General features: G+C 38.3%; 4 protein-coding genes across 4 annotated transcripts; 2 read left to right on the top strand and 2 right to left on the bottom strand.

Annotated features, from left to right (window-relative positions):
- Positions 1–526: 526 nt before the first annotated feature.
- On the top strand, positions 527–2,435 carry rrs1 (ribosome biogenesis regulator 1 homolog). The gene has a single exon (XM_079487731.1). The coding sequence runs from the start codon at positions 807–809 to the stop codon at positions 1,869–1,871; it is 1,065 nt and encodes a 354-aa protein (XP_079343857.1). The 5' UTR covers positions 527–806; the 3' UTR covers positions 1,872–2,435.
- A 5,988-nt stretch (positions 2,436–8,423) lies between these two features.
- mybl1 (v-myb avian myeloblastosis viral oncogene homolog-like 1) lies at positions 8,424–19,345 on the bottom strand. Its single transcript, XM_079447724.1, has 15 exons — positions 18,938–19,345; positions 16,545–16,644; positions 16,308–16,379; positions 15,848–15,940; positions 15,144–15,364; positions 14,719–14,905; positions 14,267–14,344; positions 12,372–12,581; positions 11,876–12,250; positions 11,649–11,788; positions 11,452–11,566; positions 11,039–11,149; positions 10,833–10,946; positions 10,550–10,729; positions 8,424–10,461 (listed from the first exon to the last, which is right to left on the bottom strand). The coding sequence occupies exons 1-15, from the start codon at positions 18,958–18,960 to the stop codon at positions 10,342–10,344; spliced, it is 2,139 nt and encodes a 712-aa protein (XP_079303850.1). The 5' UTR covers positions 18,961–19,345; the 3' UTR covers positions 8,424–10,341.
- An 849-nt stretch (positions 19,346–20,194) lies between these two features.
- On the bottom strand, positions 20,195–21,513 carry LOC306911860 (arylamine N-acetyltransferase, pineal gland isozyme NAT-3-like). The gene has a single exon (XM_079487553.1). The coding sequence runs from the start codon at positions 21,228–21,230 to the stop codon at positions 20,379–20,381; it is 852 nt and encodes a 283-aa protein (XP_079343679.1). The 5' UTR covers positions 21,231–21,513; the 3' UTR covers positions 20,195–20,378.
- Positions 21,514–22,321: 808 nt separating this feature from the next.
- On the top strand, positions 22,322–23,361 carry ropn1l (rhophilin associated tail protein 1-like; the record flags this gene model as incomplete). The annotated part of the gene is given in 7 exon segments (XM_079488005.1): positions 22,322–22,452; positions 22,525–22,648; positions 22,770–22,898; positions 22,900–22,932; positions 23,184–23,232; positions 23,235–23,294; positions 23,297–23,361. Coding segments are annotated over 7 exon segments (591 nt in total).
- Positions 23,362–25,353: the final 1,992 nt, after the last annotated feature.

The following is a 25,353-nucleotide window of genomic DNA, read 5'->3' as shown; positions in this document are numbered from 1 at the left end:
TACTTCCGTTTCTGATTTTAGTTGAAGTGAAATATGTCATTTGTCATGTTTACTGTTCATTTTAGAAAGGAACTGCTGCATATCAGAAGATCCACTGACTGTAAATAAAGAATTGAAACAAACATTTATGTTTGTCGATGTGTGAAATAAATGAAATAATAGAAGAATGTACAATTAAACACATTCGGACGTCCAAACCTAATCTTTTCTAGTATGTCTGTGTTTGGATCTTACAGTATTATTGAAATGAAAAATACAATTTACAACTTTAAAACGAATGTTAGGTTCAACCATTGTTTAGAACTGGCACTGCTGTAAGATTCAATAGTTTTGTTGAATCTCCGAGTTGTGTATCGTAATTCGTAATATTTTCTACTATGTGCACTTAAAGAAACTTTTGGCAATGGCCATTTTGTTGATTTTTAACTTAAAAGCTTCGACTCTGGTGGGACTCGAACCCACAACCTTTGAATGACCCCATTCAACATCTAGAAGTCCAATGCGCTATCCATTGCGCCACAGAGCCGATGGGACGTCCTAAGAGTTTGTCGGTACTCCTTGCATCAGCGCTCCGAGACGTTAAACGCTTCAGTGGATTTTTATCATTTGTGTGACGGATATTTATCTACATCGTTATATATAAAATAGCTTCGCAATAAACTATTACAAAATATTGTTCGATTTTTATTTAATTATTTTACTTTACCTTTTGTGCCAGTGGGGACTTTAACTTCGTCTGTGGACTTTAATTTTGAAATAAACTACTTCCGCCGAGCAAAGCACGTGTGAGAAGAACACGACGCAACATGGCTGCGTGCAGTATAGAAGACGTGCTTGCTAAGGCTGAGAAAGATGAGGCCGAAAAGCTTAAAACTATTACAGTTCACAAAGATCTGGATCTCGAATTTGACCCAGGTCATCTACTTGCGTTTGATAAGAACCGGATAGATACCCGGGAATTTAAAGGAAACAAGCGGGAGGATCTTCTCCGCTCTCTGGCAAGAGACAACACGCAGCTCCTCATCAACGAGTTATGGAAACTTCCGACTGAGAGATTTAAAGACGTGATCGTGGCCAAACTCCCAGATCCGACCACTGCTCTACCCAGGGAAAAGCCCGCGCCTAAACCAAAGCCTCCCACAAAATGGGAACAGTTTGCAAGGCTGAAAGGCATTCAGAAGAAGAAGAAGACCAACTTGGTGTGGGATGAAGTTCACAAGGAATGGAGAAGGCGATGGGGGTACAAACGTGCCAAAGATGACACCAAGGAATGGTTGATAGAGGTGCCGGAGAATGCAGATCCCAAGGAAGACCAATTTGCAAAGAAGAACAATGCCAAGAAGGAGAGGGTGGCGAAAAATGAATTCAACAGACTGAAAAACATTGCCAGAGCTCAGAAGATCAAAGTGCCAGGCATGGGCCTAGCACCCACATCTCGTCAATCGAAATCAGAGCTGGCACAGGCTGCCAGTGTTGCAAAGATATCAACGGCCTCTGTTGGTAAATTCCAAGAGAACCTGCCAAAGGAGAAGACACCTAAAAACACTGGGAAAAAGAGAAAATTCCAGCCTGTCATTGGTGACTTTAGTGGTGAGAGGCAAAAACAGCTGGATTTATTGAAACTAATGGACCGCAAAAAGCCACGTCTCGACATCACTAAAGCAGTCAATAAACAAATGAGGGAAGAGGACATGGAATCATCTGACAATAAAAAGAAAGGACCTGGAAAGAAGGGGCGCAAAGGCAACATGTCTGGTAAAGGAAACATGTCTGGTAAAGGAAAAGGTAAAGGCAGACCTGGTGGAAAAGGAAAGGTTCCTAAAGGCAACTTTAAAGGCCGTAAACCACCCATGAAACAAGGAAGGCGCTAGAACGTAAAGCACTGTGGACTCAAAAACTCATTTAATAAAATCACACATATATTATGTTAGATACCAACCCTTGCGACAGAAGCCCGTGCTTTGGTCCTGGACTTGGGTTTTACAGCATTGTACCATATGTTAAAGCAGATTGTCATGTCAAATACAATATTTTGCTATTGTTATGTGTAATGTTCAGACTTTACAATATGTACAATTGTCATTGTTGTGCTGAAAAATAATTGAGAAATGATTTCCCCCAAATGTGTAATTTAATTTCACTAAGTTTCATAAAGTGTGTTTGCAATAAATTTAAAGCAGCAGAAGAATCTCTGGTATATTTGTTTCTTTTAATCTGGTACTTTTTAACACTCAGCCATTAAGTAGGTTTCTGAGTTGCACACCCATGAGTTTACCATAATGCGACTCAATGCAGCCACCTTGAGAGATGTTGATGTATGGCATCTAAACGAATTCAAACGAACCTTCTGATTAATCAGAGTAATTTAAAGACTTGCTAATATGCATTATGCAATTAAATTCTGCTGTGAAGGTATGAAATAATAAATAATGTCTTACCATAAACTACTTTGATAAGTTATCATTTAAAAGTAAAAGACATATATTTTCGTTTACTGTATATTGTGTTCATTTAATTAGATATTAGATGTGAATTCACCCACCCATCCCAATGTAAAACAAGACACCATGTGTTACAAATATTGATGTGTCTGCAAAGTTGGGTGGGGGGGTCTTTCTAAACAAATGAATAAACCGATCTTCACTCATTTGATGGATGGTGTTTGACTGCTGACACCAGTACAGATCAGCTGGGAGGTTTTGGGAGGCTGCCCATCTGTTGACTGGTGTCAGGCTTGTAAAGAACTATTAGCCAAACAATAATCCACACACCACGCAAATGGGCAGAATGTAGGGTTACGTTTATGCCAAAATCAATACTACTGAGCTGATAATGCATGTAGTGTATTTACAATACTAACGTAAAACAAAGAGAAAGTAGTATCATATCAGATTAAAAACACAGTAACAATATTGCCTTTTATATAGTGTTTAAAATATGGTGCAATTATGGATAGTAGTAATATGGATAGTACTAGTTTTATACAGTTATCAATACACATGTTATAACTATGTGTGGCAATGCATGTGGTGTTATTAATCAGTTTAGATTAGGGTTAATTTTGAATTGCAAACTGTAAATCGACCATAAATGTAATTCACAATCTGCCCGCTAGATGGCAGTAAGACATAGCTGCATTCCTCTCTGGCACCATTACAGAATGATGACATAATTTGCATGTTTTCAAAGCATGACATTTGGGCGCCTGCAGAATGGGCAGCAGGGCAGTTTTCCTGTCCCGTGTGTTCCAGAGCACAGTAATAATAAAGAAATGTAAGTGCACAAACAGTGAAGAACAAGAAGGTACTTGTTAATAAAGCTGTAGTTGTTCTAGCTAAGAATATCTAACTAAAAAATATATTTTTTTAGCACAATACAAGGATGGATCTGATCTGTCCCTCTCTGTCTTTGTTTATATCCCTAGAGGGATGAGCTCACTACGAAGGACAGCGGCCTCGGTTCAGTGCAGGCCTGGACTATACTGATCCTGGGGGAGGGAACCGGGTGAGTATGCCATTATACATAATGAGTCTGCAAATTACAGATCTTTACGCCCGCCTTCCCCCACTAACACACACATGGGCAGCTGCTCACCCTCTCAGCAACACTCCCCAAACAGGTGGCAAATCTCATAGCTCATTAGCTGACAATACACACGCATAGCACACCAGCGTTGATCAATTTTTCCTCTGACTCTGCAAGACCGGTGGGTTTTAATGGCTTTATGCATTATAAACAGCGACCCATAAATGTGTTGTGTGTACTTGGCATTGTTAAAATGTAAATAAAATCATATGTAAATAAATAAAACTGCAACATTGCAATGAATATATTAGATAATATTTGACAAAACCTATGTATTGTTGTGAAATTTTTAACATGCATTATTTAACACAAAGATCTTTTATTTTCAATCTGGCTTAAGTGTCTAAATACTTCTGGGGACCAAATTGCTCAAAAAATGAGCAGTACATTATATTTGTTTGTATACAGATACTATCTCAACACAGCTTTCTAAGTTCAATGGAAGACCTTTCATGACCTTTATCAACCCATAAATTCTACGCCAGCACAATTTCACACATTGCCAGTGTGAATTCCTGGGTGGTGTTTCTTGCCTTTTGTGGGGCTACTGTGCTCTTGTTTTGTGCAGTCAAGGTGTGAAAGATTATACTTAGCTGTGGTCCTTTCATTGGTGACAGTCTTTTTCACACAGATCCTGAACCAGTGCTGAACTGTCACTTGTCTTGTTTTGTCGGAATCTGGGTCATCAGGAATAAACAGGCCATTGTTTTTGTTGTTTCCTCTTTGTGTCGTCCAGCAGAGGCAGGCTACACGTCCCCCGGGGGAGTACATAGAGGAGGGTGCTTTCATGCCGCTCAGATGTGAGGTCCAGCCTCCGGCTGCCGCACACAGCTCTCCTGACTCGCACCAAAGGATCTTGTCCAAGCCCGGGAGAAAAATCCAGGGCCGGGGGCCACCAATGGGGCTTTTGAGGCCCATTGAATCACTCACCTCCAAGGCTGTACAAAGCCTAGAAGAGAAATGCTGTAGCTATATGCTGCACAGTGACTTCAGTCATACATCACACTATAGAACTTAAGTTCAGTGATAGTGTAACACTTGCTATAAGAGGGAACATGATGCACATAAACTACCTTTTGATGTAGCAAAAAATCCTTAGTAACATTTATTAACATTCAAAGTAATCGCAAGAAAACAGTATAAATGTATTTTGGCATTTAAGTTTATAAGTTAAAATAAAAGTTACCTCTAATATTTATTTATACTTTTATACTAGTGGTATAATGAAATATTGCATATCACGATGCAAACAATTATGTGTCTAAAATATGTTGCTATGCCTATTGCTGTTTGACCTGCATCAACATAAGGAGGATTTAAGCATTTAAGAAATTCTTACTGACTTGTCTTTTTTTTTATTTTGTGTTAAATCTTTTCCAGTTTCAAATCTATTCTCAATTTACAAGATTCATTTAAACAGTGAATGTTGTCAATTCTTTAACAAATTTCAATACAATTGTTAGTCGTCTTTGTTAATGTTTTGCAAATACATCTGTTATTTGAATTTCAGTTTCATATTTTGCCTTTCCATTCAAAATATTTTAACAGTTTATAATTTAGATAATTTACCAAAAAGTTTTAGTCCCATTATACCACCATGCGAATTAGATATAATGAAATGTGTTTTTCTATTGAAATCCTGATCTTAGATAGTAGTTTTCCCATTAGCCCGAGATGTTTGGAGAAATTATTTTAATTCTATTTGATGTTCTGGAAAATTAAAACTAACAATAAGACTTATTATTAGACTTAAACTTAATTATGATAAAAATGACTCTAATCTTTTATGTACCGTATATTTGCATGTTTGTGTGCAAATTGTTTGTCATTGCCTAGAATAAATTATAAATTCCTGTGTATGTATGCATTTAAAAAAATATTATTAAACAAAAAATTGTTGCTCAGAGGGACGGTCAATGTCTGACCGATTAGGTTTGACAGATTTGTGTTATAGTGAGTGGCAACATAGCCGCATACACAATAATGATATTCTCACAGATCCATCTGGCTGCTTCTATGGAACAGATGTCCAAAAAAACCTCTGTACTTCAGTCTGAAATTAAAAGATTAACTTTTTGCTACAGTTTCCCCAAGTAACTGACTTTTCTAAGACTTTAGGTTAATAAGATACCTCGGCCATCTGCTAAACTCATCTAACTGGTCACAGTAAGTACAGCTTTCTCCAGCCCTTATAAATCTTTAACACTAATCCACTGATGTGGTGACTGTTGATGTCACATGTACGTTTATTGTGCTCGTGAGCACCTCAGAGCCTTCAAAGGGCCCAAAAGTCTCAAATTTATAGCACAATAGCTTGTGATGAGGTGAACTCGGACAGAGCTCATCTGACTGCACCTGTTGCCAGTAGCTCACCTCAGGAACAGCAGGTGTTCTGATCCTCAGGTCATAAGACTGAAAATTGGTTCGGAACGTCTTTCATCTGTCACACCCACAAGAACACGGTGTCTTCAATTATCTACCTCTTTCACCAGGTGAACCTCAACAGCAAAATCTGCCCAACAAGACCACATTTGGTCAAACAAATCCAGTTTCATTACCAGAATCTGTGGACCCGTTTTCTTCTCAAAACTAAAATACAATCACCCACCTAAACAAGCTTTCTATCATGTTTAACAGTACAGTATAGCTATGCACCCAGCCTGCACATTGTCCAAGGTCCCAGCAGTCAGCCGATTGTCACTATTAGAAAGACTGACCCATATTAATAGGCATCACTGGCAGTGGAGCAGCACGCCCGTGTTTCCCGCCTGAACTGTGGGTGCCTGCCAGATGACTTGGTCTGTCAATTCAGCAAGAGCCTACCATCTGCTGTCTAGTGCACACAATGGCAGGCAATGTGCATGCATACCCAAGGGAGGGGCTTCAGGGGATGAGTCCGTACCACATGTTGCATCAGGACACGCACGCACATGAGCGCACACATGTGTGGTTCGCATGCGTCCTATTATTATTCTATTCACAGATGTATACAAGGCAATTCTGTGAATAAACACAAATGCAAATGATTGCTTTTTTACAGTATGTTAACATTTGCGCACATAAATGTATACACGTTGTTTCAAATGTATAGGGACCACAATTCTAGTTATATATTGTACAGATTAAGCAGGTCAAATCAGAACTTTCTATAAGATGAGAAAAAATACGTTTACCCTCCTCAAATAGATTAAATGGTGAGCAAATGAAAAAACTACTGCTTAAGTCTGTCTCAAATATTTCTTCTGAGAAAAAGACCCAGATGTCTTACAAATGTCTCCATTAGAGTTTTAGAAGAAATCTCTATAATGTCACAAACTGAGCTCTAAGTCAATATTAAATGATTGTCAAAGTATTACATTATTATTAATACTAATAATTGATCATAAAATGATTCATTCAATTATTATTATTATTTCAATTGAAATTTGTTTTACTTCAGAGGGCTTTTCACAATATTTCATTGTAGCAAAGCATTTTTACTGTAAAGACAGGTATGCGAAGTACAGACAAAAAATAAAAAGGTGCATAAAATATATTGATGGATATAGTGTTATTATTAAACAATACAAGCACGTTGGTTGTACTGCAAAAACAATCAAACTGTTATATTCATAGCGCTATTAAATAAGCCTGTGTATCAAATTTAGTCAAAAGATGTATATATTAGAAGAACGAACTGTAAAAAGATTGCAAAGAACATTAGTTTTATAGAGCTGTTAAGCAAGTATCCTTCTCAAATAACTGAATAATGTAAAATATATATAAAATGTAAAGTGTATTTTTGCAAGAATACCATAAAAGATCTGAATGCGAACTCAAACATTTTTCATCAAATTGTCCCCAATCTAGATTATTTTACTAATACATTTATATGTAAATTGAAATGAAAGTTTAGCTCTTATTTATCCTAAGAATTCTTAGGAGAAACAACTGAGACTAAGTTGATACTTACATAACCTGAACTATGAAAGAGCAACCTTCAATTTTCTTCTGACCTGTGGTCATCCTCTTTCTAGTCTTTTATATAATATATAAACCCATCCCCAATAATGCACTAGCACAGCAACATTTCGAGCCAAACGGTGAATAGAAAGTAATCTTTGCTGCTTGCAGATCAATAATCACCTCTATGAAGGTCAAGGCCAAAATTCCAACCTCAATATTAAACCTCTATCTGAATTTACACATCACTGTCAGACAGTACAACAGGTGTTTGTTTTGACTTGAGCCAGAAATGGCTTCAGTAGCCATCAAGCAAACTGTGCACTGTACAAAAGCCCTTACCAGCCGACCAATTTACTCGCGATGGCCTTTTGACACCACTCAAGCCAGCATTGCCATCTGAAAAATACAATAGCAAAGTGTTCTCCGAGTTTAAAAGAATCATATAAGAGCACATGTGTTATGGGCTTGTAATGGCCGTCAACAGCAGAAGGCATGTCACCGGGGCCTTGTGCCCCTCTATTCAGGGGAAATTGAGTGAATAGGGCTGCAAAACCAACAGACATGCAGAACAATAGAGCCAAAAGACATTATTTCATGGGCGAGTGGGCCTCTTTAGACAGAGCAGCTGACCTGTGGAGAGCCTGGTTGTTTGGGGAGGGCGTGGGTCTGTGGACCCCGAGGGCAGAGATTTGCGGCACCCCCTGGTCCAGTGACAGGGGACGGCAGAAGACTTAAGAGACTGTCTTCATTACATTAACAAACACCTGGCTTTCCACTCAAGTTGAGGACTTTGAGGTATGACATAAAAGGTGAGCAGTACTTGAGGACGGAAATGAAAAAAAAAGTTAACTTTTCATAAGACTCACAGCTATTTAAGAAAAACACAGAAACGTCGATTTTGAAAAGCGTTTATTTATTTTTAGGTATGTGAATGAGAACATAGCTATCGGATGGGTTTATTGTAATGTCAGAAGCTGGTTATGGTTGTCAAATACATCAAATATATTGCATGAGAAATGAATATGTGATGTGAACGTGTTGCTTGCTTTCATGCGTGTCAATTTGATACATTCGCTTCCCTCAACGTATTTGCGGTTTCGTAAAAATGTGAAAATAAGAGAAACAAACAAGACAAACACCTTCGCACACATACACGGCCAAAAATGTTTTAGCAGTTATCTACAATGTTACATACATTCCTTTTTAACAGATATGGTGCACAATATCTATGCACAATGTGTAGTTTGCTACCTAGTAGTGTTTGTAAATTCAAATGGTCAGTATTTGTATTTAAAAGCTGGGTTACAATCGCAGAAAGCAACTTAGTAACCTAATAATTTAATAAGACCAATGTGTTAAGTTGGACCCTAATACTGATAAAACATTCAATGTTGGGGTCTATTCTTTCCCTGACTAAATGCAAATAACTTTAAACTATTTCACAAGGACTGTCCTCAAAGCAAACAAAACATTTCACTTCATATGAGAGCAAAGCAATTGTCCTACACCTCCTTAAGAAAATTTGTGTATGTGTCTATTCCTGCTGTAACTATCATTAGCAGCGAGTAAAACCTTACTTCATTCCCCAGAGCACTAAAACTCTGTTTATTTACACCATATTACCCTTCAGATGTCATTGTGACATGTCGGTGTTATATGTGTAAATACATTTAACCACCACATACAGCAAATTGTAAACACTACAGAGGGCAAAAAACAAAATAGATACAAGAGACGAACCAACAATTATACATTTAAAAGTGCAATTCTCTACTTGAAACACATGGAGGCTGAATGCTGCTACCTTTATGACCAACCAATCGGCTTAAAATCAATAGGACGGATCCTTGAAAAAATTTTACGGTATGGGCCTGTTCGACCCGGATGCGAGAAATTAGCGGTTGTTAGACACCAAAACAAGCAGAAGGTAGTCAAATCCTTCAGAAATATAATTAGACATTTTCTTTATATCTTTAAAATAAATAAATTAGTAAAGATTTAATAAATAGAACCTACAGCTCTAAATGAACATATTTCACCTACCAATCTGTTCTTGGAACGTGTTACTTATAACGCATCTTGTGCCATGGGTACCAAACATGATTTCAGCTAAATTTCACGAGCAGCGAAGATGCTGGATTGAGTCAGCGATGTTACGTCTCCAGATTTTCAAGATGCTTTTCATCATCCTTCACTTCAAAACAGAAAAAAGTTGCGAGGTACCTTCCAGTAGACATTAACTTAATATTCATTAACTTATATTCATGCTTTACAATACATTCAGTGAGTGTCCTACTCGGAATAAAGAATAATCATCGGGGTGGAACCTGTTGCGTTTGGAGCTGATACGATTACGTTGCAAGTGCTATCCAGTTACCCTACGACACCGTCGCTGCTCCGCACCCTAACAAACAACCACAGTAGTGCAACACTGCTAGTGCTTCCTATGCTGAGTCTATACAATTCTCTAAAAAACTTAAAAACATTGACAAGTTTCATTCCTTTTCTGTCCTTTCTTTGAAAAGGTACTCTTAAAAGCAGCTCTTAAAATCAGCACTGTCTATACAGATAAAAACGGATACAATTCATCTCTACGTTAAAAAATACCGTAAGCTAAATTCTGCAAATCTAGTGCTATGTGTATTTTAGCAGGAAGACAACCAGCATGCGCTTTGCTATGACTCTAATAAACTTAAGCAGTACATAGTTATATCAGTAGATGTCTAGCAAACATCATAGTGAAAGTTTGGGTTTCCTACAAGTCAGATTGTCTAGGAGGTTAAATGTTGGAGCGATGGAGAAAGGTGACGCTTAGAGGACGAGAGCTCTGGAAATGCAGGTGCTGGGGTTTAAGTAACGTCTAGCCTGCTCGGTCATGATCAGCTGATCCTCCGTTTTTCCAAACACCACCGTTTCCCACTCGTTGTTGGCCTGCTGGGTTCAAGAAATTGAAATGTACGTCTCTGAAAATACAGTATGATATGAGATCTTGTATTGCTTTCATATTGTGATGAATTACCGTTGTGAAGTTTTGATACGGGGGGCTCCTCTGGATCATGGTCTCTCTTTTACTTTGTGGGCTGAGGGAGCGGACGACAGAATGTGAAGTCTTCAGCGATCTAGGAGAGCAAGTGTTCTTATCTCTCTCAGTCATTGGCATCATGAGCATGGAGCTGGCCAGCAGACCTTCACTATTACACTATGAGAAAGAAAGAATCTATTACAAATAGGAAGTAAATTCATCATTTCTTTGTTTTTTTATTTGTCACTAGCTGGAATTGTGAGACAGATAATGTTTTTACCGTTCCATTGTTGTTAATCTGCTGTTGTGGAAACAGCTGTACGTTCAAACAATCCTTTTCCCAAGTATCCAAAACCAAAGACTTTCTTACTTTCCTAGCAGGAGCTCCCATCTGCTGTAAATCCAGCAAAAATAAAAACACGATTTATAGAACGGCATTTAGACAAAAGCTGAGCATAAAGTAGCTGTCTTGAATGTGGCCGGTACCTCATAGGTTCTGTACTGAAGCTGGTTCTGTCCTTGTGTAAAGATGTCAGACCCGGTTTCCTCCTTGAGAACCTCTCTGATGTCCTCTTCAAGAAGAGCGAGCGGCTGTGGCTGAACACACGGAAGTAGTTTGAAAGAAAACTGAATATTAAAAAACATCTGCAAAACCATATTACTGTTATTTGAAAATGGGATTTAAATAATAATAGGATTTACACATTTAGAATTTGTAGTATTTGTTGTAATCTCTTCAATTGATGCTGATTTGAATAAATTAGAAACAGTATGACAGTACTATGGAAATAATATGAATCGCCATTGAAAATAGTACAAATGACCAATAATATGAACAGCCATATTAAAAAAGAAGAATATTAAGAGGAAGTGTTTTTGACAGGAGTGTTACGACTTACCACAATTTTCAATGGGCCGTGCATCTTCTCCTGAGCGGCCAGCGCATTTTTGAAAGGTGTGGGTGTTCGTGGGGTGTGGACCGTAACGTTCTTGTGAATCTTTGGGGTCCTAAAACTGCGAAGACAAAACAATACAATAAATGACTGTTTGATTTCAAGGCTGATGGCTTAAGGCTGAGAATGAGTGAGAGTTTCACCCTGCATTTTCCTTCTGGTGTTTCGGTGTGGTCTCTCTCTGGTGGGGTGTGCCGTGCAGACACTTCTGTCCGCACACCGGGGTAGATGTAAGGGCAGGATTGTCCAGGCTCAAGGGTTCACCACCAGATACATTGAAAAACTACAGTATATGGATAAACGTTTGAGTTTCAACCTCGAAGAGATTAGCGCACATTCTGTGGAACGATTATGAAAATCATGTCGTTACCTGAGAAGGGGAGAAGGGCAGACCCTTGACAGGGGTGTTTTTTGGTGACAGGCCACTGATTTCTACATAGAATCCGCACTTCCTCTCATCTGCAGGTGACTGATCCCCTCTTTCCCTTCTCTTCTTTCTCATGATGGATGGTGGTGGAGAGCTGAACCTGTTAGTGCAGGGATTGGAAAGAGTTGCACACTTTCTCTGGTTCACAACAGTACACTGTCTGCTCATCTCTGGGACAGTAGGGGGGTTAATTGGGTAGCCCAGGTTCTCTGTGGTCCTTTCCAGGTTTGGACAAGCCCCACTGGGGTTAATGGGCTTTGGGGAGGGGCCACCCTCAGAGAGATCAAAGCTGGTCACATCACTCCAGGCCAGGGGGTCCTGCAACACCAGACACAAGAGCAAAACATCTCAAAATTGCCTTCCTTTTCATTACTTATCAAATTTTCATGTGAATTTAAAATGTTCTAAAGACAAAAAAAATTTGATTCACTCTAATCACCGAGTCAATAAGCTCCATAGTCTCGGCAAACTCAGGTATGGTCTCTAGCGTGGACAGCACAGCACTGGCCTCAGCAGCCAGGAATTTGCTGGGAGAGACAGGCAGAGGCATAGCAGCAGCCCGACCCTCCTCTAAATGACACAGCTCAACCCCTCTGTCATCCAGACTCTCTAAGGTATCCTCCGACCAGCTGGAGTAACTCTCTGGGTTCTGCATTGGACAAATCATTGAAGTGAAAAAGTTGTTCAAAACACTTTAAGGTTCAATATAGAAAGAACAGTGATGTGGAGGAAAGAGTAGACAGGAATAAATCAGTACATTTACTGAGCTTATTCCTTTTAGTATCTAAATTTGTATTGGTATTAAAATCTTGGTCAACCATTTACGATATGTAAAGCTGAAAAATAAAAATCTAGCTTAAATATCTTCTGTAAAACTGGGAAGGACCTACCCTTTTTGATATTAGATACACTTTATTAAAGTCATAGTTAACCCAAAAATGAAAATTCTGTCAGCATTTATTTACCCTCTTGTCGTTTGACTTTCTTGCACAGAACACAAAATATTGAACTACGCTGGTACCCATTCACTTCTGATGTAAGGACACAAAACCAATGCAAGCAAATGTTACCAACATTCTTTAAAATATCTTTGTCACAAGAAAAGTATATTCTGCAGAAGAAAGTCATAAAGGTTTGAATTGTTGAGTTTGAAAGAGTTAATGCTGACAGAATTTTCATTTTTGGGTGAACAATCCCTTTAATAACAGACTACACAGACTGTATTTAGAACAAACCAAATAAACTTCGTGAATTCCACATGTAATTTTTCTGTCCTTATAGCTTGTTGCAGCTGGTTAGGACAGGTCTCAAAATAACATGAGGAGAATACTTATTGCCATGCTTGGTTAGGAGGAGGACATAGTGTAAAGGGAAGAAATAAATGATAAAAATAAAATAATAAAGGATTGCCAACGTTTGGGAATAAATAAGTGAATACTATGCTTAGGCGTGCTTCTATAGATGGGTGGAGCATTGTGTTAATAGTTTTATTAGTGTTAAAGGATTAATTCCCACCGAACATAAATATTGAAAAAATGTATACTCTAAACGCTCTGGATAAAAGCATCTGCTAAATGCATAAGTGCAAATGTTTATGTATATAATAAAAATATGACAATGATAACAACAAACATGCAAACAAAATAATAACAAAAGTATGAAAACATTCTACCAGAAAGCTATAATTCAACTAAGCCACTGTGGTGGTGAGGACTAGAGGTTCTAGTTTACCATAAGGAAGGTGAGAGAATGAGGGAAGGCAGGCGAGGTTTACCAAGCACAGCTGGATATGTGGGTATGGGGGAGGAAGGCGATGGGGTCTAAAGCGCACTACTCTACGGTCAAACACACACTGTTTCTTACACGAGGGCACGACTGTCTTCTGACTTCACACTCAGCTGACATTAGCAACAGCTCTAGCTCCTTAATTCTTTTCTCTTTGTCGGGGTCGTCTTGGCACGGCTGTGAGGAAGAGAAACCGGGAGGAAGAGGCGGAGAGACGAAGACACAACTGTTTACCGACAATTTATGTGAGGTCTTTATTCGGTCCTGAATTTCACCAAGCAAAACAACTTCGTTTCAGATATTTACATTATTACTTTACATTTTGAATTTTTTGCTAAAAGTATTTTTTATGATTTTTTGGCATTGGTGAAATTCAGATACTAACAGGTTAAAACACCACACACATGCAGATTAAACAAATATACATATACACAAACAGTATTATTAGTTGATTCTTTAAATTAACAAGACGGACAGACTTCCGGGAGCAGAAAGTTCAGACATACAGGAAACTAGAGCATGCTGGGAGAAATGTGCAGTGGGACTTACCGACACAAAGCTAGAGACCTCGACAGTAAAGCTTTCCATACACTGGCCACTTTGTAAATCATATGGGTATCTGGGCGGCTGACAATAAAAAAATTCACATTATCCACATTATATACTTCAAGTGATAGTTTACCCAAAAATCATAATTTACACACTCTCATCAAAACCGGTATTACTTCCTTTTTTCCGCAGAACACCAAAGAATATATTTTAAAGAATGTTCTTAACTGGCACCCATTCACTTGGTTTTGTTACCGTAAGTTTAAAGTGATTGGGTACCGACATTCTTCAAAATATTTTCTTAATTTCCTATGAAAGAAAGAAAGTCATACAGGTTTAAACTAACAAAAGGGTTAGAAAATAATGAAAGGATTTGAATTTGTGGGTGAACTATCCTTTTAAGCCAAAAGAAAATCACCCCTATGATTACAATGGCCTGTGTGAATTATCACCTGTGACTGGCCACACATGAGCCCTTGATTCTGTTTGTGTGGATATTCCACAGCTGTTCTGGCTTTGGCTTTTTTCTTCTGGCCCGGGTCACTGCTGTTGCTCTTGTTGCACTCCTGTAAGTAACCTTCATGCTCCACTTTTCTACGCATGGTGGAGTTCCAATGGTTCTTAATTGAGTTGTCTGTCCTATAAGAAACCAATAAGTATAGTGCTATTTTTTTGACAATTATTGTATTACTACAATAAATATTATATATATATATATATATATATATATATATTAATATGACTGCACAATAAAAATAAACAGGATTTTTGAAAATGTTATCTAATTTTGGAACCAAACTCTTCAAATATATATATACAGTATATACTCTAATACAAACACGAGAAGGCGTAGGTTTAGCCACATGCAAACTTGTACCTGCCAGGCAGCAGTTTTGAGATCTCTGCCCAGCGGTTGCCCAAGCGTTTATGAGCTTCATAGATGATGTGATCTTCTTCTTGCGTCCAGGAGGATTTTTTCACTTCTGGGTTGAGGTGGTTGTGCCAGCGCTCTCGGCACTGTTTGCCTATGCGGCCCTGTAAGTGCTTAGCGATCACTGACCACCGCTTGGGCCCGTATTTATGAACCAACTCGATCACCTGTGAAGATGTCAGACAGATTATAAGAAACCAGGTACAGTGTTCGTTCATAAGATTAAATCCTACAATGTTTGGTCTAGTCTGAAACGTACAACCGGTCCATTTGTCTTCTAGAACTGCGTATCCCTTCTGGCATTAAACCAGTCACTTTTTTTGTCTTCGTGTTCTGCTCATTTTTTAGCTTTTTGAAGAACTTGACTAAATAAAAATTAAAACACCTTGCTACATATTAATACACAAATAAGTAGGAAGATGATCCTTTGCTTTTAGAACAGTGTCTGTTTTTCAGGAATCCTGAATGCAACATCTGTTCAAGAACAAAACCATTTTAGTTCTCTGGGCTAAAGAAGAGGATATGGCATCATTTTATAATACCGTCCCACCCAATCTGACATTTTCTCTATTTATCCATCTATCTCTCTGTCCATCCATCTATCTATCTTTGTCTTGCTTGGAGGACACAGAACAGCCGGCTCATCTTACCCTCTGATCCTCTTCTTTTGTCCAGGGTCCTTTCACCAGCTCTGGGTTGAGCACTTTTTGCCAACGGTGCTGACATTGGCCATCTGTCCTTGTCTGTCAAAGTGCAACAAAATCCCACATCAACACCTGCAGCTAGTACACACACCTATAATAACATCCTTACGCTAATAATGCAACACATTTACCACCAACCATAGCAGTTCTGTTGAAATTCTATCTTGAATTTTCATCGCAACAATTTTATTTTATCTATAGTTAAGTTTGGCTTGTTTTTAACCCTTTTATATTTCACCTTTTAGCTTTAAACCTTACATTGACGCTTCCAAAAAAACATATTAAAGTCGTAAAAATTTATATTAAAATCTTTACGGTTTCGCCAGGTTATAACTACTGATTCAAAAGCACTCTACAAAGTCCTATAAACTTTTCAATGTAGCATCAGATTAAGGAAGTTACTTACTGGAAAATAATTAGCGATTAATTTCCAGGCATCAGTTCCGTGTTCCTCAACAAGTTTCTTGAGCTTTTCATCCTGTGTGAAAGCCAGAGGTCATGAGCTTTATCTTCTCAGACACAAGACTAGTCTAGAAAGTCTCACCCGTTCCAGTTTCACCAGAAGAAACCCGATTACTTTTTACAGTATTACTCTAAAACAACATAAACATATAAAGAACACTAAAGGCAAGTGTAAATGTACCTCATCTCGGGACCATTTGATTTTGCCCAGGGTCTTTTTTGAATTCTTGGGGTCTCTGCTGTCAGGGTCTGTAGAATGACGTTCATCGTCCTCATCCTCACTGCGGCAGAACGCATGAATATAGAGAATACAGTAAGGAAAGCATAGTTTTACACAAAATGAAAATTTTTTAGCATTTAGCTCCATCAGACAAATATTTTGTATAAAAAGAGCAGTATACAACTCCAAATAACAAAATCACTCAAAACAAGAAAGAAATGAACTCGAGCATAAGAAATTAATCTGACGTATAACTAATGTTATCATTAACTCACCCTCATTTCATTCCAAACCTTTTTACTGCATGATATTTTGAAGAACATTGTTAACCAAACTTTCATTGTATGGACACAAAACCACAAAAATATCCTCTGTTGTGTTCCACAGAAAATAGAGTCACATACAGTTTTCTATGATCTGAAGGTGAATAAATGACAGAATTTTTATTTTTGTGTGAACTATCCCTTTAAAGCACAGCAAATAAATAAAAACAACAAAATCAATGTTTATTTTTTGTAAACCTAGACAACGGCTATGCAAAAGACTCGAGTTTATAAGAATGCCATGTTGCCTGGTAACATTTCACCCAAGCAGTGAGACAGAGAGCATTTAATCAACACCGTACACGGGGTAAATGAATCTCCCTGGGATACCAAAGCACAAACTTAATGGAAACCATTTATCAAACACTTAAGGTAAATATCAGCACTAAACAAGACCTTAAACATACTCGCTGTGGAGCTAAAAGAGCAAGTAGAATATTAAGGGAGTGTAATCATCAAGAAAATATGCCTAAGCAAGTCAGCATACAGTTTGAGCCAGAAATCCTAAGCTGCAAACTCCAAAGTGGTGAGGAAATGTGTTCATATATTTTTAGGCCTAAGTCCAACTCTGAGTGAGCTGGTACAAATATGGAAGTTCAAAATCCTTCTAGCTGTGAAACACAGAGTTATGTTTCACACTGGCTCTCAGTATTACCGGTCACCTAATGAAAGAAGTATTGTCCAGAAACATGCAAATTGAATTTCAATATGATCTCCACCCTGCAGGAAGGGGTGGGCGATGAACAACCCTGTTTTTATTTCAAAGGTGCTCAGCCACTGGAGTCATGCAAACAAAATCTACAAGTCTTCCTACACAGATTAAGACTTCATAGCTGGTGCAGTTACATTCAGTCTTTAACGTCTATCAAGTTGACCCTACGAAATTTACAAAGCTCTCGACCAAGCGCTATAGACAAAGGGGCAAGGGAGGAGCAACACACGCACAAATTCTTCATTCATTAATAACATCATGGTAATGTTTATCCTTTGAGCCCCACAAGCAAGCTGTTGGTCCCGTTCCTTCACAAGTCATTATTTGGAAAATCTGACTCATTTATTTCCATAAACCCAACAGGATGTGAATTATAAGGGTTGTGCCTGGCATTCCATACAGAGTTCTACACTTCTACTGGTTTTTACCAAATAATATAGACTGTAACACTACTCTGTATGTAACTTATTATGTAACTGTTTGTTCCTTCTCCTTAAAATTTCAGCTGATTTATGTAGAAATACTGAACAAAGCAAGTATTATTTAAGTACCATATCAAAAATGAAACTACTAACTGTTTCAACACAGCTGTATACATTTACTTTGTGGATATCACAAGGACATTTTTATAACACGTTTTCCTCTCTAAACAAGCATCACTTGGCAACCGCACCGTCCTGTATTTCTATATTTGTGATCAATCACACTTGCAATCACACAGCATTTAGTTCATTTCTGAACTGCAGTCAGGCCAGTTTTTCATTATTTGGCCGTAGAATGTTTATTTGTATTTTTTCTAATAGCTGATTAGCATGCTAGTTAACTCTTGCTGCACTGTGAACCGACACAAGCTAACGGCTAGCATGCTAGTTTGACATTAGTCCATGTCGCCACTTACTTTCAGATTCATTTTGACAAAGGTAAAAACGAAGCCTACGCTTTTAATGTGTAACATTTTTGGTCTTGATAATTTATTGCTCAACGAGTATTTTGGATCGTGATCAAACTTGCTGGTCATCAGCAGGTGCGACGCACACGACGTGTCGGGGATCTGGCTGTCTTGTCAAACCGAATATAATACTTTTTTAATATCTTACATGATTTTATTGCATATTTGCAATTATTATGGTTTTGAGCTATAACGTCCGTTGCCATCGCGATTTCCATTTTGAGATAAATACTGATAAACATGTTACGATATTTAATGTACGTATGTCCAAAAGCATCAACATAGCTAGCCATACACATCTATACACAATATAATATTAATTATTATTGCAGTAAATATGTTAGTTTGTATTTCCTAAACAAGATCTCACCTGCGAGACTTCATGTTGGCCATGTCCGTGTTCGCCGCTTTTCCAAGGACAGCTAGTTTAAAACATCCAATGTTGCGGTTCTTGAAATCAAAACACAAAGCGATCTTACGTCCACTGACATTTATCCACACATGCCACTGTCACACATGTGCGTGCTTCCAGTGAAGTGTAAGAGCCGTAGATGCAACACAAGAGTCACATTCCCGATAGCCCGTATCCCATAAATATCAAAGAAAGAAAAACGCCTTTCCAAAAATATATGTTATTAAATAATCAACGCTACAGATGTAAATATCCCAGAACAATCTCGGAACGGTAAGAAGAAAGAACATCCATTGACATGACTGTTAGTCTAGCCCGCCTTGAACACACACACCCCTCTGTACTGTCACTCTGGGTTTTCAGTGCGTGTTTTTTTTCACTCATTCTGCTTTATTTTTTGTCCATCCCGCCGAATCTCGCGCCCAGCCTCCTTCCGCAATCGAGTTTGAATCTGCGCACGCGGCCTCGCCGCTGATTGGTCGGAAAAGAGGGGCGGAGCAGTGCATTTTGTTCTAGAGGATGGACCTGGAACGGATTATTTGCATGTTACTTAGATTTTTACATATTACGTCTATTGCTTAGATATTCATGTTTGGATTGTAGTTTTGAAGTATTGTAGTGAATATATACGTCGGTTTTAAATATGATTAGTTAACTTTCAGCAAAGTAAAATGCGGTTCTGAGTGAACGCATAGTCTTAAATGAGTCAATGCTGCCACCTTGAGGCTTTTTTTGTGATCTTTGGGACATATTGGAGGCATTGAAACGATGCGAAGTTCATGGACGTCAGAGGAAATGCCTACTCAAGCATTTTGCTTTTTCCATAACTAAGTTATAGTTACATAATAAAATAACTAAAATGAGCAAGATAAGACGATGCAACAAAGTAACGTCTTACCAGCAGTCATTTGTTTTTAGGTAAGTGTTTGATGTCGTGCGTTTGATACCAAGTCTGTATATCTAGTAAGCCCCAACCCTCCATCTGTCTCATTTTTGCTCAACGGGGAAATTTAATTTCCACGAAAATAACTTTCTGCTGGATTAAAGCGATACGCCCTGTGGCTCTGTGCTTGGGGAAGATGGAATCCTGAACCAAACCCAAACAGTAATAAAATGGTCAAAGGGAGGCCCGTAAACACAGATGAACCGATTACTCACCTGTTCGGAGAGAATACATCAAAACCCATAAATATATATATTGTTTTATTTATTTATCTTTAGTGTTAATAATAAAATAACACATCGGTATGAAATCAAACAATTTAACAGCATAAAACTAACATGATTACAGTAAAATAATGATTTAGACATACAGTGCAGATTCATTTCATATGTAACAAATTGATTTAAACACTTCCTTGCTCTTATCGTGTATTTAAAGGTCAATTTGTACAAGCAGTTAATAAATAGCTGGTGGTGGCATGATTTCGACATCTTTTGGAGTGAGCGGAGATGGAAGAAGAATTCCAAACTTCTCCCCCAGAATCTCAGTGATTTCTTCATCTGAAAGTTCTTCTGTGGTTTTGGTAGTGTGCTGTTGGTCCTTTGAGGCCAGGCTGGTCACAGTCAACTTGCGGCCCATGATTGTGATTCTTCCAGTGGGCAATAAGAGTGAACAGAGAGACTTGCAGAAGAAAAGTGAACTCACGGAAGTCTGATGGTATTCACACATGGCTTTGAAATCATCTCTTTCGCGGGGTTCCAGAGTAAATTTGTAAACTTCCTTCCAACAATAGCCTTCTGCAGTTACTGGTACCTCAGTCTCAGAGTTCATTTCCATGAAAATCATTTTTCCCTGAGATCTAAGGCGATACACCCCATGGCTCTGTACTTGGGGACTATCTGTCTCAAGAGACAGAGGAAGCTGGAATCCTGAACCAAACCCTACGTCACAGAGCCATCTATGCCCATCCAGCTTCACCATTATAATAAAATGGTCAAAGGGAGGTCCGTAAGCACCGGTGAACCGATTCCTCACCTGTCCAGAGAGAATAGTCACGTCAAAGCCCAACTGAGACAGCAGCCAAGAAAAGAGTCCGTTCATTTCAAAGCAGAATCCTCCACGGCGCATAGACACGATTTTTCCATAAAGATGTGGCAGTTCAAGCCTGACCCGTTCTCCTATATGAATAGTGAGGTTCTCAAAGGGAACTGTCAGTAAATGATTGAGGTGAACGTACCGCAATGTGTCCAATGTTGGAGGACATGGACCCGAACAGCCAATACGTGCCAAATACTTTTGAACATCCATTGTGTTACTAAGACCTCCGTTGGTTTCACAACAAAGCCACTAATTAAAAAACGACTAAACACAAATAGGAGCAGTCGAAATAAAAAGAGGCTGAAACGTCAACAACCTTTCCCGAACATGCAAGCTCTCCTCTCGCAGTTGGTTCACACGTTTGAGGAAGTTCAAGGGTCGAAACTCTCTCATGACGTTAAACCTTCATAACATCTTAATTCATCTTAATCGGATGCAATGTCTTCAATCGACAATTCCTATACTGAACAAATATTGAATTGACTAACGAAATGTGCGGTTTCAAAAACAGTCAAGAGATATTCAGTGTGGGACGAGCGTGTTGTTATGAGGCGCTGCGCAGCCTTGTTGGTTCGTGACATCAAGTACCGCGAGAGCGATTCGACAGCACACTGCTTCCATGCTTTAAGCTCGCTCTCGCGGTACTTTGATGACATACGCTGATCGGTCTGCGCGATCATGCTGCATGAAGTCGAACACGCCTATGTGCTGTTTACTTCTGTTAAACCCAGCCTTTAGGTCACACCCTTTTTTCTTGGTGTTGACCAATCACATTTCGGAGCTCTCTTTGCTTTCTAGGCAGTAAGCCTATCTAGCAACACTGCGTTGCTATGATAAACAGAGATGAAAGTCGGCTTTCCCTGGGTAGATAGCAAAAATATTGCGACGCCTTTGAATTTATATAGTTTTCTAATAAAATGGAGTAATACAGAGAACTGAAGTATTGTGTATTAAAAACCTAAAGGGGTAAGTCGTGTTGCGTGGTTAAATTATCTTGCTATTTAATTTACATTTAGGACACAAACAAAAATGAGCAATGGTTAAACTAGTAACGTTTATAACCTTTTTATAGCTAAACTGTTTGGATTATAAACACAAATTATCATCGTTTGACCATAGTTTAACCATGATATTTGGGGTAAAACTAGGGTAATGCAGATAGTAAGGATTCCACCAAGATAACCAAATACAAATTCACAAAATGAATGAATTTAATTATATTTTAATTGCTTAAACTCTTTCGTTTGTCCTTTTATTGTGTTCACATTTAGTTTGTCATTAGTTTAAAGGGAACCAAAGTGATGCCTCCTCCTGAAACAATATACTGTGCCCAGCAGATCAACATACCCCCAGAGCTGCCTGATATTTTAAAGCAGTTCACTAAAGATGCTATTAGAACGCAGCCACATGATGTTCTGCAATGGGCAGTTGCGTAAGTGTAAGCTTTTAAATACAATGTAAAATACTATATGACAATAACAATAGTGAAGTATATTCTTTTCAGCTATTTCTCAGCACTGTCAAAAGGTGAGCCTCTCCCAGTTAAGCAGAGGCTAGAAATACCAGTGGCAACACAGAAAACAGACACAGGGCTTACGCCAAATCTTCTGAAGAACCTTCATCAACAGGTGGGACCTAAAGTCAATTTTCCCCGTAAACACATTTTGATTTAATGACATTTTGGGATCAACATAGGAAATATGCTAAAATCTCTTTTTAGTGCATCTGCTGATTTTTCCTTTTCTATAGTTCGCATCTAAACAAATCATCACAAAAGATGAGCTTGTTAGGAAGTGGAAAGGCCTGTGCTTGCCTACTGAACAGCTTGACACAATCTTTGCCCTTGGTAACTTCAGTGAAACAATCAATTGGATGCAGTTTTTTTGCCTTAGGATGCAGTGCTCTGGGAGGGGTGAGTAGCCTTCAATATATAATGATACATTAACCTTCATATGATGATATTGTGTGGTGGTAACCTTAGAAAGCAGGCTGAAGTAATTCTTCAGGGGGACTCAAGGGGGCAGCATTGCGTTTTAAACTGAATCGTTTTACCTTCCAAGGGCTAAAATGGTGTAAATCACAATTTGTTAAGCCAAAAAGTGTGGATAAAGTTTTATATTAAAAAAGCAGTACTTGCTTTTCAGTACTTTACTGTTTCCACAGACCATTATGACCGCCTTGAAACATGCATGTGAGATATTGACAGAGGACCCTGTGGGGCAGCAGCCCAGATTCCATTCAGCACATTTCAGAGTCTGTACACATACCTGGCCCATCTGATGGAGAAATTCCAGAAGAACAGATTGACAGCTTCTTGCACAGCCTACAGGAGTATGCGTAAGTGTACACATGCATAGACATTTATTCAAATGTTCCAAAGAGAATCAAGGAACAAATGTCTGACACATTAAAAAGTACAGATAAGTATGTACATACAAACACTTCTATGTTTGAATGGACATACTTATAAGTTCATCGTAATGTCAAAATGTGATAAATATATATTACCTCAGGCGCGAGGCATTGACTTCTGCATGAGCAAAATCCACGCTGAAATCAGACAATTGAGTAACTAAATAAACAAGTAAAAAGAGCATTGATTGAATGAACTAAATATGTTTTCGATGTAACTAGAAAGTTACAAAGTAACTACGAAATGATAAAGACAAAAATAGAATGTTTTGACATTGTTGCTCTATGCAACTTCATGTCTTGTTAGAACCTAAACACAGTCAAGACTACTTGAAACACAGATTCAAAAGATGCATATTTTATGACTTAAACCATCACATAAAGCCATAGGGATAATTTTAAATAGCAAAATAAGCACAGTAGCCCTAAAGGGACTAAGTGCTCTACAGAGTGCGTTTCGTAAATAAAGAAGCGAAAATCTGATGTCATATTTGTCATGTGTCAGCCAACCGTAGTGATTTGAAAGGGAGGGGTGGAGTGAGCCGTGGGTTTCAATTCGCAGCCTCACCACTAGATTTCATACTCCATAGACGTTAGACCTTTAAAGTTGAATGAGAATACAAATGCTAAATTATACGCGAGTCCCATCATGACCAGTTTATTCCATATGTAACCTTCATTTGCATGTTTCTAGCAAAGGCTAAAATAAATTTCCATTCACATTCCCTAAAGAGTTATATGTATTATTAAAATATGACCAATAAGGACTATAATGCCATTTGTCAATTGAGCATTTGACCCTCTAATGTCTTGTTTTATGAAAAACAATGTGATGCAGTAACTGCTTTTGTGAAAGAAAAAACCTCAGAAAGACTACAGGAAAATATACTTTTTCCATTATTAGTGTTATTAGAAGCAGGGTATTCAAGAGTGAAAGATATTTGTTCCTTGTGAATGTCTGGGCCACATGTCAGAAGGAGAGTGTGTTAAAGACTGTTAGAAAGAGAAATACAACAAACAAAACACCTGATGAGATCAGATCTCCTGTCAAAACATATTACACATTATAACTGGAGACTTGTTTTGCTTCAGAGATCAACAAGGAGGAATGGTGCAAACTTCAGATTTTACAGACATGCGTAACACTGAGAAGCCTGAGTAGACTCCAGGACAAATGGCCTTCGTATGCCAACAGCATTCTTGTTTATGCCCACCGCACTCCAGTACTTGCTCGAACGCTGTAAAATACTCTGTATTGATAATGTGTTCTGTCTGCTTTCCTCTATATATCAAAGTGATTTAAACCTTAATAAATCTTTCAAATCTCACATGTAGTTTGTCCGGAATGGTGTCGCAAACCTGAAAGTGAATGAAGAGGTAAAAGTAGGTCTGTCTGTGAGTTTGATTTGTGTGATGAGCTTGCTTTCACTTTTGATTGTGACGGAAAGAACTGCCGTTGTCTGGTTTGGGGTTTTCTAAACAAGTCACTAAGCTGTGGGGTTTTCATGTGAGTCTTTCGAACACTGTTGTGGTCACATGTGTAGCCTATTACATCAGTTATGCCACATACACATATATGGGTTTTCATGTTTTATGGGCAACCTGGACATAATGACTTTTAATACTGTACAAACCCTGTACAATGCTTTCTATATTTTTATATTTAAAGGTCTTTAAAGGATCAAATTGGCAAATGTCCCTTATTTAGTCTGATCAATCACATTTTACAAGAATGTAAAGTGGTTATGGACTTAACGGTAAAGTATTAACGGAGGTACTTCATCTTTATAGATGCATCATTCATGGTTATTCTCTATGTTTCTAGTTGTCTCTGAAATGAACTAATTTACCCTTTAAAGCTAATTTTAGTCAAATCGCCATCATTGAGATGGATGCAGTTCACTATCCTATTTCTTTACTT

This window comes from Barbatula barbatula (genome assembly GCF_947034865.1).
Source record: "Barbatula barbatula genome assembly, chromosome: 23".
NCBI classification, from domain to species: Eukaryota; Metazoa; Chordata; class Actinopteri; order Cypriniformes; family Nemacheilidae; genus Barbatula; species Barbatula barbatula.
The sequence above is the reverse complement of the archived record's forward strand: the minus strand, read 5'-3'. Positions and strand labels throughout refer to the sequence as shown.